The following is a 13,384-nucleotide window of genomic DNA, read 5'->3' as shown; positions in this document are numbered from 1 at the left end:
CAACATTTTAATTAAAATCATGATAATACAATTTCAAATCATTTTGTAATTAAATAAATAAATAAATATATATATATATATATATATATATGTATACTTTTTAAAAAAGGAATATTCTCATTTATAAATATATCTTATTTTTTAAATTGGTATAAAAAAAAAATAAGAAACCGTTGATTAAATAATACATATATAATATAAATATATTTTATAAATATATATTTATATATATATATATATATATATATATATATATATATATATATATTTATAACGTATATCATTTTAAAGAATGAATGGGAAAAAGGATGATGAGCTGATTATAGAAGGTGAACATAATGATAAAATGAAAATCCCAGGAAAATCTTTAATCCCTTGTATTAAAGAAAAATTCAATGAAACCAATTTAAAAATGAAAATTGTAAAAAAAGTTACTTTTATAGATGAACATGAAGATTATATAAAAAATAAAAAAGAACTAGAATGTGAAAGTGAATCCAATAGTTATTGTAAGAAAGAAGATGAGAATGATATAAAAAAGAAAGAAGATCTAGATGAAAAAGAATCTATATTGGAACAATGGAATGGTAATATATCTAACGAAAAAAATGGGTATCGTACTTATGAAAGCAGAAATTGTGATTTTAATTTTAAATATGATGATACAGATAATATAAATATGTATGAACAAAATATAGAAAATGATATTCATTTAAATAAAAATAATTATTATCATTACAATAAATATATGAATTTAGATTATAAAGATAATATTACAAATGAAAAGGTGATATATGAAAAATATGATAAAAGGGAATATTCAGAGAATCATCATATACATCCTTCTACTATTATGAATGGTTTTTCATCCTTGAAGAACCAAGAAGAAAATTATAGTACATATGAAAATAATAATATTATAGATAACATAAATAAGAATCCTAATATTTCATATTATAACCAAATGAATGGGAATAATGATTTAAGTACTAATAAAGAAATAAATGAATATATAAATGAGAAAGATGAAGAAAAAATAAAAGGGATATTAAAAAATGAATCACCTGATTTTAACAAATCATATAATGATAGTTTAAATAATTATTTATCATCATCTTTTGTAGATATTTTAAATACCTTAAAAGATGTTAAAAATGAAAATAATGATAGATCATATATTAATAGTAATGGTAGTTATATAAATAATCCAGAAAATTCGAGTTCTAATAATAATAATGATGATAATAATCTAAGATATATTTCATGCATACTTTGTGGTGATAGCATTAAAGCAAATACGTCAAAAATGTGCCATAATTGTATATTACAAAACATTGAAAGTAATAGTATAAATATAAATAAAGATACTTATTTAATATATTATTGTCGTGAATGTAAAAGATATTTACATAATAGATGGGTATATTGTGAACTCGAAAGTAAAGAATTGCTAGCTTTATGTTTAAAAAAAGTAAATAAATTAAAAAAATTAAAAATATTAGATGCCAAGTTTTTATATACGGAACCTCATAGTAAAAGATTAAAAGTACATGTAAGTGTACAAGAAGAACTAATTAATAATTTTATTAGTGAAATGGAAATAATTATACATTATGTTATTAAATATACACAATGTGATGATTGTAAAAAAAAATATACACCCTATACTTATAATACATGTGTTTCTGTTAGACAAAAAGTAGAACATAAAAAGACTTTACTTTTTCTAGAAAACTTATTATTAAAATGTAATATGAATGAAAATATTATTAATATTGTTTCTAATCCAGATGGTTTAGATTTCCATTTCTTATCAAGAACAGATGCATTAAAATTTTGTGATTTTATATTAAGTAAAACTATGTCAAAATGTAAAAACTCTAAACATTTAATAAATCATGATGCTAATAATAATACATATAATTATTTGTATACATTTTCAATAGATATATGTCCAATATGTAAATATGATTTAATATTCTTCCCAAAAGGTCTGGCAAACAAATATGGTATAAAAAATGTATTCTATTTATGTATACATGTATCTATATTTATTATCTTAATAAATCCTTTTTCGTCAGCTAATCATGTCTATGTATCTCCAGAAAGATATAACAAAAATCCTTTTCTACCTCTTCTAAGTAAAGCCGATGCAAAGGTCTTTTTAATACTCAACATTGAATATATTAATGACGATGTAAATACAAATAATCACAAAAATAATAATATGAACCCTTCCATATCAAACAATGATAATATCAATCTCAATGGTCATACGAATATTTGGAAAAAAAAAAATAAGAAGAGGAAAAATAAAAGAAAAAAGGGAATCAACACAAAAGATGATGACTCAGATAATATCGAAGAAGATAACCATTTGTTATCAAACGATATGAATAATAATCATTATAATTATAGTACAAATAAAAATAACTTAAAAAGAAAAAAAAAAGATTCCAATAATTTAGAAGATATTAATAAAAATTCATTTGTGTTCTCTTCATCGGATAATGAAGAAGAAAATCTTCATAAACCAAACGATTTTGATAAAAATTCAGATATCTATACAGATGGAAAAAGTGCCAAATCTTCATCCAGGAAGGTTAAATTAGATAAACTCGTTTATGCCTTTGTAGAATTATATGATGAATCCAATGGAACTACTATATTAACAAAAACATGTAATGCTAAACATCTGAGACCAGGAGATTATGTTAATGCATATGATTTAAGAAAACATTCTTTTGATAACGAAATAAATTTATTTCTTGAAAAAAATGATAATTATAATATTATAATTATTGATAAAGTAAAAACAAAAGAAAAAGAAAAAATAGAAAATTATTTACAAGTTCAAAATAATAATATTGAAACATTGAAAAGGGCTAACGAACAAGATATATTTAATAGAATATTATTAAATAATTGTAAGGCTCTTGAAAATATGGCAATAACGTCAACGTGAACATTTTTAACTTTTCATGTGCATAAGGATTATATGTATATATATATATATATATATATATATATATTTATATATTTATATATATTTGTATAATTTTATGACATAAAAATAAATAAATAAATAAAGTAAAATAAAATAAAAAATAGATATAAAAAAATAATAATAAAATATTCTTAATTATATTTTTTTCATATTCCTAAAATATGTGAATACATTTTGTATATGTCTGTGTACATTTAATAACCACCTTGCATATATATATATATATATATATATATATATATTTATTTATTTATTTATAATATATATTTTTTTTGAATTTACCTGCGTTTTTTTATATTCTCATTTTTTTTTTAATATGTTATTATTAAGACATACACACACAGAAAAAAAAAAAAAAAAAAAAAAAAAAAAATTAAATAAAAATTGAATAAAAAATTAATAAACAAAACAATAATGTATATATAAATATATATATATATATATATATATATATATATATATGTTTTAGGTTTAATATATCAATTTGGTATTACAAATAAGGGAAGACATATACATATTATATGTATTGATGAATTAAAAAAAAAAAAAATATATTTATATTTTAAAATTATTTATAACTGATTATTTTTTAAAAACTCTTTTACATTATTGACAGTTGATATATCATATGGGTCTGTTTGAATATTATGTTGTTTATCTTTTTCTTGAAACATTTTAACCAAAATATTATTTTCAACAATAGCAACAAATCTCCAAGGTCTCATTCCCATAAAAAAATTAGATTTGTCTACTAACATATTCATACTTTCTGTAAATGAACTATTACCATCACTTATATATTTTATTTTTTTTATATCCATACTTTTAAACCAACTCTTTAATACATATATATCATTATTAGTAATACAATAAATGTCATCAAAATTATTCTCTTTTATAAAATAATCATATTCTTCTTCATATCCTGGTAACATTTTTGTACTACAAGTAGGCGTAAATGCCCCAGGTAAACTGATTAATAAAATCTTTTTGTTATTAAATAATTCATGTGTATCTATTGAAGTAAAATCGTTTGGGCTCCCATCGGTATCAGATATGTTGTTCATATTTCTTACGTCAATCTTGAAAAAAAAAAAAAAAAAAAAAAAATATATATATATATATATATATATATATATATATAGATTTATACATTTATATATCTATACATTTATTTATATATTTATTTATTTATTTATATTAAGTGTGCATTTATAATATTATTATACATACCATAACTTTCACGTTAGGAATAAGATCATTTTCTTTTATATCATTTTCCAAATCTATATTTTTGGATTCATAAACTTTTTGGGAAAACCGATTCTTTGAGTTTCCTCGTTTGGATACTATATTAATAGAATGCTTAATTAAAGCATTTTTAAAACAAAAAGTAAGAGGTATTAATAGAACACTAAATATTAGTATTGTTCTTCTCATTCTCATTTTCAACTATTCAAATTATATATTACACAAAAAACATAAAATAATATAATATAATATAATATAATATAAACATTCAAAAATTATATATACAACAAAAATATATTTATTTTTAATATATTTATTATTTATATGATATTATTTAATATATATATATAATATATATATATACTCATTTTTATCCTGTAAATTCTTATGAATCTCCAAAAATTTTAGAATATAAAAAAGTTTGTTTAATGAAAAAAAAATTATATATACACATACAAGTTCATTTTATATCCTATAAATGTAAAGTAAAAGTATTCCTTGAGAAATATAATCCTTAAGGAATCTCTTCATTCATATAATAAAAGGAAGAGAAAAAAAAAAAAAAAGTACACAAAATTTAAAAATTAAATATTATAGGGACCAATAAGATATATCATATTAATAACCATTTATCATTTTATTTTTTTCTTATTTTTTTTTTATAATAAATACATATACATAAATACAAATACACATTTATATTTCAAAAATGTAAAGTAATTAACTATTTTACATTACTGTTTTTCTCATAAAAAAATTAAGAATACTATGAAAAATAAAAATATATTAATTTGATATATATATATATATAATATAATATTTTTTAAGGAAAATAATAATAAATATATGTGTACTTAAAAAGAAAATATTATATTATATATAATAATTCAAGTGATAACAAAATCAAATATACACATATACATACTATATATATATGCCCCCAATCAAATAAGTAAAACAATATATTACATATTAAATTTTTAATTAAATTATTATCATAATATATATATATATATATATATATATATGATAGAAAGAGTTAGAATTCATATAAAATTAAAATATATTCTATATATAGAAAAGATGATAATAAACATGACTAATAATAGTTCATCTGTATCTATATATATATAAAAAAAAAATGCATAAATAAATAAATATAAATATATATATATATATATATATATATATATTTGTGTTACTTATATAGACATTATTTTAAACAAATGTGCTCTAAGCATATATTTACATTTATTCATATATATAACGGTAAAATCATCTTAAAAAAAAAAAGAATGAAAAAAAAAAAAAAACATACATGCATATACACATATAACAATTTAAAATGTATACATAAAAAAAAAAAAAAAAAGTACAACTCCTTTTGTTATCTCATCATATACTTCATGCTAATTTAATTTAATTTATTTTAATCCTCTAATACTGTACCATACACTTTTATGGTATTAATTCCACCATCTGGATATATATTTAAACGTAAATGTGTTGATATTAGATTATCACTCAAAGATGTTTTGTTGAATATTTTATTAATTGAAAAAAAATTTATATGATTTCCTTTAATATATGATAAGGGTAATAATTGTACCCATTGGATATTTTGAATATGATCATTAAAGAATTGTATTTGTTTTGTTTTTTCCTGTGGATGTATTTCTTTTAAATTACAAGAATCTATAGAAACACATAAAGGGGAATTATATTCATAAAAAATAGTATTTATTTCTATATATTTTATATTAGTAATATAACTTAATTTTATTATACAATAATTATTATTTAAGAAAATAGATGATATATTATTTAATGATAAATTTTCTACATAGCGTAAAGGTCGATTAATTGATCTTCTTGTTTGCCATCCCATAACATAATCAGAATTATGATCAATTAAAATATTCTCAGATTTTCCATAAAATTCATCTGTTGTATATACAATATTTGCACCATCTAATATATTACAAACATTTATAGTCTTTTTATAATTTTTTTTCCTTGCTTTCTCATTATTTTTTATTTCTCCATATACTCTTAATTTATTAATACCTCCATCAGGTAATAAACATACAATTAAATGAGTAAATATTTTATTACATGTATTTATATTAAAACAATTATGATTATAATTTTTAAAACCTGGATTCATTCTCTCATCTTCTAATATCGATACCCATTGATATTTCTGATGTAATTCGTTATATATTCTTTTTTCTACTGAATAATCATTATCTAAAAATAGTGTACTTGTATTATAATAATTATTATAGTCATAATTTAAAGTATCCTTTTCTCTATTATGTGTTGTATTTATATTCTTTTCATTTATCTCATTTTTTCTTTTTCCATTTCTAAAATATATAGTATCATACCAGTTGTTACATGTAGTATTATTATTTATTCCTTCATCATTATCTTTATTTTTCTTATGATCATCATTTTCCCCCCTGTTAAGGTATTCTCCTTTTATATTATTCATACTTGTATTTTCCTCTTGTGAAATATAAAAGGAAGAATTTTTATTTGACAAACACATATTATATATATTAGGATGTCTATTAGCTATCTCTCTAGTAACATCGATTAAAGTATATAACTTATTGTTAATATAACGATATTCATTTCCGTTAGTAATAAATGATGTCGACTTAGGATTATTTTGTAAATTCTTCAAATTATCATTGTATCTTAAGATTTCAACATAAGATTCATATTCGTGATCAGATTTATCCAATGCTTCTATTAAAATTGGTTCATAAAAATATTTATTTCTTTTAAAATATGTTTTACCATCTATTGTTAGTTCAATTTCATCTCTACCTTTCAATACATTATTATTATTTTTATTAAATATAATACTATGATTCGTATCATTTTTATAATTTTTATCATACACATTATCATTTATTACTGTGTCCTTTAAACCATCTGTGTAATCAGAATAAGGATATGTATTTTTTTCTAATATAAAAGAATTATACTTTTTTTGATCATATCGGATTTCATCTACATATTTTGAAAAAGACGATGGATTTAAGAGTAATTCATCTTCAATATATGCACCTTCAATAGAAATATAAGGAGCATAATTTCCTAAAAAATTATTTGTATCAATATCTATTCCTTTAATCAATGTAGGTTTACATAATTTTATAACACAGAAATCGAAATATTTCTTTATTCTCCTTTTGGTTAACCAACCAGGACATTCATATTTTGTAGGTGTAATATATTTAGAATGTAATGTATTTCTAATATTTTTTACTTCATTAGCTTTTGGAAATTCTCCAAATGGATATAAGTCTAAATGATTTCTTGATATTTCATTATATTTGCTATAACCATATAGATTATGATTAATATTATCATTATTATTATTATTATCATTATTTATATATAAATCTTTGTTTAATAAATTATATAAATCATTTGATATATATTCATAATATCCCTTCTCTGTATTATTATTAAATGGTTTATCTTTTAATATATTTTCACATTTGCCATATGTTTCATCTGTTACATAAATAATTTCAGAACCTAATACACTAGAACAACAATTTATAAAATTAAAAAACATAGGAACGTCATCATAATTAGAAGATACGTTTGAATGTCTTAATATATATTTACTTCTTTTAGATACAACCGTATTACTACTATTCGTTGTTTCATTAATACTTGGATATAATACCATTTTAGAGATAACACTATTATTATAAGATATATTATTTTGACTACTGTTATTATTATATACACTATTATCATTATTACCTTGGCTATTATTATCATTATATGAACTATTAATTTTTTTATTTTCAATATTATTATTTTTATCATTTATGTAACCCATTTTTTCCTTCATATCTTTATGAAGACTACTATCATAACCACTAGAATTTACATTCATTTCAAATATATTATTATAATTTTTATTAACAATTATATTATCTAATTCCTGTATATTCCTCCTTCTCCTTTTATTTGTTGTTATATATTCATTTTCTTCTTCTTCTTCCTCTTCATTATTACGCTTATAATGATTATATTTCTTCTTGTAATAATTTTCAACATTATTTATTTCATTATTATTTTCTTTCTCATAATATTTATCTTCTTCATATTTTTCTTTATCATAATATTTTCTATTTTTATATTTATCTTCATCAAAACAAACGCCATCCATTGTTCCATTTCTTATATCATTATATTTCCACTCTTCATTATCACCTTTTCTATTTTTATATAAATTCATATAATAACTTCTTCTCATCTTGTTCTCTTTCCTTCGATAATTATAACTATCACTCAAAGAATCATATAGAACACCCTTCTCCTTACTATTTCGAATTTTCCCATAATACGTTTTCAGTGTTTCTTCATTCAGTGGTAAGGTTTTTAAATTACGCGCCTTTGGTTTCTCATTAAATATATCACTTTTGTATATCAAAAAATTGTTATCTATATATTTGGACATTATATTTTTTTTCTTGCCATTAGGAAAATTGCCATCATTAGTATGATCATAGTAATTATTATTATTATTATTATTATTATTATTATTATTAATATTAATATTATTATTATTATTAATATTAATATTATTATTATTATTATTATTATTATTATTATTATTAGTATTATCATTTTGTATTTCCTTCCTTTCCTCATATATCCTTTTTCGATTTCTAATTTTTTCATCCAGTTCTCCTAACCTATTCTTAAATGAATTCATATAATTTATCTCCTTATCAGTTATCTCTTTATTATTCCTGAATTCATAATTAGAAGAATTCTCCCACATTCCTATTATTTGCTTCTTCTCAAAATTATACTCCCTTTCATTAGTGTTTATATTTTCATCCGTCTTACTCATAATTCCTGATATACCTTCAAACTTATTTGAAATACTTTTCCCATATTTTTCAGATTCAATTTCATATGTTTTTTCTTTACGCATATCACATTCTCCAGTTTTATTGCTTAGAACACCATGAATGTTTTCTATATTTTGTTGGATAATCTCTTCTTCATCATAAAGGTCTTCCTCTTCCTTCACATCTTCCTCTTCATTCACATCTTCCTCTTCATTCACATCTTCCTCTTCATTCACATCTTCCTCTTCATTCACATCTTCCTCTTCATTCACATCTTCCTCTTCATTCATATCTCCCTCTTCATTCATATCTTCCTCTTCATCCATATCTTCTTCTTCATAAATATCTTCAAATTCGTTATCATTTTCCTCCTCGTTTGTCTCTTCTATGATAACGCATTCGCCTTCATTAGTGTCATCATCAATGGTATTATCCTCTTTATTTATTTCTTCTATACTTTCCATCTCCTCACATTGCATGTCGTCTTCATATTCCATATCTTCTTCATTTTCCATTTCATCCCTTCCATTCATATCCTGTTTAATTATCCTATCATCATTTGAATTATTCACTTTCACAGCATTTAACGAAACACATGACCCCCTTGACATATATTCAAACATTTCTTTTGTTTTATCTACAAAATTATTCTTTTCTCTCCCATTTATCTCTACTTCATTGTATTTCTGTTTTTTATTAAAATCATCCATTTTTCTTTTCTCCATAAACAGATTCTTATTGCTATCTCCTAAAATATGTTTATTAACACTAATTTCACTTTCTCTATCATTAAAAACCGGTTTCGCTAAAATTAGTGGAGAGGAACCTTCTTCATATCTTTTAAGCAAAGAATCGTCATTATTATTATATAATTCACAAACATAAGAACTCTTATCATATTCCGATTTTGATAATACATGATAATTATTTGATATGGACTTATTACTAGCACATGGTATATATTCATGTTCTTCCATATTTTGTATCCTTTCCTTTTTCAAATCTTCATCATTGATTTTATTTGATATTATATGTTTGGTTGATTCATCATTTGTAGCTTTATTATTTAATGTATTGTAATTATTACTTAACCTTTGTACTTCTTCAGCATCCAATTCGTCTTCTTTATCTACTACGTCGTCGTCTTCTAGATAATCATTTTGTTGTTCTATGTCTTCGTTGTATTCTTCATTCTCTTCATCATCCTTTACATCATTCTCTAGATCCTCCAACTCATTAGTATCATCATCATGTCCTTCTTCATGGTTACCTTTTACATCAACATCAGATTCCACATTATTAACAGTATCATTCAGATTGTTTTTCAAACTAGATTCATAGTTTGAACCAAAAATTTCTTTCAATATCATATTTTTGTTTAATAATTTATTTTCTTTTTTATTATCCTTACCATAGGATAATTTCCTGTTATACATTTTTACTATATCTGTATTGTATGTATCGTTCGAGCTACATAAAAATTTATTTTTCTTCTCTTCATTAATCTGTATTTTATATTCATTATTAATTGTTTCATAATAAGAATCGTCATATACATTTTTCAAATTACCTCGATCATTGTACATTGTTTTTTGTTCTTCCATATTTACAACATTATTAACTAGTATATTTTTAGGAATATCTTTTTCATCATTCTGAATCTCATTATTAAAGTATATTTGGTCACTTATATAATTATACACATTTCCTCTTTCTTCAATTAAATTATCAACAGTGTGATTTTTTTCTAAATGTGTTATTTGTTTATAACTTTTTAAATTATCATATCTATCTATATTATTTCCCATCTTAGAATCATCATATACATATTGCTCTCCATATACATTTTCTTCTCCTTGTATATAAGAATTATTATAATTATCATATGGATTGTCTGTACAATTAATATGTTCTACATCTTTATCATATGATAATGTATTCTTATTAAATTCACAATTTGAATTTTCATACGTATCTTTGGTCTTTTTAGTCAATTCATTTAATTGTGTGTCTTTATATTTTCTCATTCCATCATCATTATTTTGTTCTAATATTTGTAATTCATAATTTATACCCTCCTTCGTATCATCATCTAAATATATATTATGATTTAATTGATTATTTAACGCATACATTTTATTTCTATAAAATTGGTTATCATTAGATTTATTAAACTTTTCATTATTTTTATTATGTTGAATATTTGATCTCTTCTTATATTTTTCCTCATATGATGAATAAAAATCTTCGACATCACCTTGCTCCGAAATTAATAAATTCTCACTAACATTATTAATAAAATTTATATAATCATTAGTTAAATTCTTTTTACAAATTTCACTGTTTCTTGGTAAATTTTTATAATTCTTCCCACTTGTTGATGTATCATTTGTTATTCTACCTACAGATGAATTATCATTCGAACTGATCGGTTTAGAAAAGTTATCATTTCTTTCTTCATATGATTCAGAATTATTTAAAGTAATATTCTTATCATTTGTATTATTCATATAATTTTTCTTTTCTTCATGTACACTATAAATTTCATGGTTACTTATAGATTCCGATTCTTTCCTTCTATTCATTTTATCAATTGCCATATCATAATCACCTTTGCTTAATTCACTACCAGAAAGATATTCCTTTGAACTTTCCATTTCTTTAGAAATATTACTTTTATAAAAATTATTATCAAAAGAATATTCATTATGATTATCTTGATTAATATAATATTCATTGTTAATATGTATATGGTTATTGCTTTTAATATTTTTATCTTTTAAATTATATTTAGAGGGATAAAAATTGACTTCTTTATGTGTTTCATTAAACCCTTTCATATTTTCAAAATCACCAAGGTTTCTTTTTTTATCATGCATAACCATATCATTATATGATAATATTAAATTTGAATTTTCATTCAATTTTATTTTTTCCATTTCATTATTCTTGTCATCAAGAATGTTTCTATTTATAATAACATTCATATTATTATTATTATCATCATCACTTTGTTCATTTAAAGGGCCAGTGTCTTCATTTACTTCTTGTATATTTTTTCGCACAGTATTACATCTCTCTTTATTTTGCCTACTATTTATTTGTCTTGCACGTTTCTCAATATTATTATTATCATCATCATAATCATTATTATCACCATCATTATCATTATCATCATCATCATAATCATTATTATCACCATTATTATTATCACCATCATTATCATCATCATTATTATCACCATCATTATCATCATCATTATCATCGTCATTATTATCACCATTATTATCATCATCATTATTATCACCATCATTATCATCATCATTATTATCACCATCATTATCATCATCATTATCATCATCATTATTATCACCATCATAATTCTCTTTAATGTTAAATTCGTTTATATCTTCCTTACTTTTTGTATGAGTATTCAAATTACCTTTGACACATTTATTATCCACATCTTCATTTAAAAGAGTGTTTTGTCGTCTCACCAATGCCCTGCGGTCATAAATATTTTTTTTCGTCTTATGATTATAATTAATACTTGATGTAGTATCCAAATTTCTGGAACTTTCAAAAGATATATCCTTAAATTTTGAATTCCCCTTTTGATTTATATTATATGAAGAATTCTTATGATTATAAATATTCTTAGAACTCTTCTTCTTATTATTATTATTACCATTATAATCAACAATATTTGTTATATTATTCTTTTTTAATTCATATTTTTTCTTACTTATGTCATTATTCCTTTCATCACTTGTAAATGTATCGCGTTTGGAATTAGTTGATACATTTCTGCTGAACAATTCAGAATTTTTCTTAACTCTATTTTGTTTCATATCTATTTTGTTATCATCTTTTTGTAAGTCATAACCAATAATATGTTTTCTATTACAATTTTTTATAGATTTTATAAACATGTTATTTTTTTTACTTAACATAGATATTTTTTCAATATTTCTCTCAATAAAATTTTTTTTTTTATTTTTATTATTTACATTTTTACTTAATGTACATGAATTCATTCTTTCCAAATCTTTATTTTTTACATTATCAGCAACTTTCTTATCAAAGGAGTGTTCCCTACTCTTGGAATTATTTATTCCTGATTTATTACATAAGCTGACACTTTTCCTTATCTTTTCTAATTTTTCAATATTGAGCTTCTTGAATGGAAACTCTGGATTATTTATATAAGCATTTTCTTTCATATTATTAT

At 21.3% G+C, this 13,384-nt stretch overlaps 3 protein-coding genes across 3 annotated transcripts; 1 reads left to right on the top strand and 2 right to left on the bottom strand.

The window, feature by feature from the left end:
- Positions 1–292: 292 nt before the first annotated feature.
- On the top strand, positions 293–2,965 carry PRSY57_0726100 (60S ribosomal export protein NMD3, putative; the record flags this gene model as incomplete). Its single annotated transcript, XM_012906914.2, has 1 exon — positions 293–2,965. The coding sequence occupies one exon, from the start codon at positions 293–295 to the stop codon at positions 2,963–2,965; it is 2,673 nt and encodes an 890-aa protein (XP_012762368.2).
- A 614-nt stretch (positions 2,966–3,579) lies between these two features.
- PRSY57_0726000 (1-cys peroxiredoxin) lies at positions 3,580–4,453 on the bottom strand (the record flags this gene model as incomplete). Its single annotated transcript, XM_012906913.2, has 2 exons — positions 3,580–4,089; positions 4,241–4,453. 2 exons carry the CDS (start codon positions 4,451–4,453, stop codon positions 3,580–3,582), a joined length of 723 nt encoding a protein of 240 aa, XP_012762367.2.
- A 1,234-nt stretch (positions 4,454–5,687) lies between these two features.
- Positions 5,688–13,384, bottom strand: PRSY57_0725900 (hypothetical protein; the record flags this gene model as incomplete). Its single annotated transcript, XM_012906912.2, has 1 exon — positions 5,688–13,384. A coding segment is annotated over one exon (7,697 nt), but the record flags the coding sequence as incomplete, so codon positions are not given.

Source organism: Plasmodium reichenowi, chromosome 7 (genome assembly GCF_001601855.1).
Source record: "Plasmodium reichenowi strain SY57 chromosome 7, whole genome shotgun sequence".
NCBI lineage: Eukaryota > Apicomplexa > Aconoidasida > Haemosporida > Plasmodiidae > Plasmodium > Plasmodium reichenowi.
This window is presented reverse-complemented; position numbering and strand designations above follow the sequence as displayed.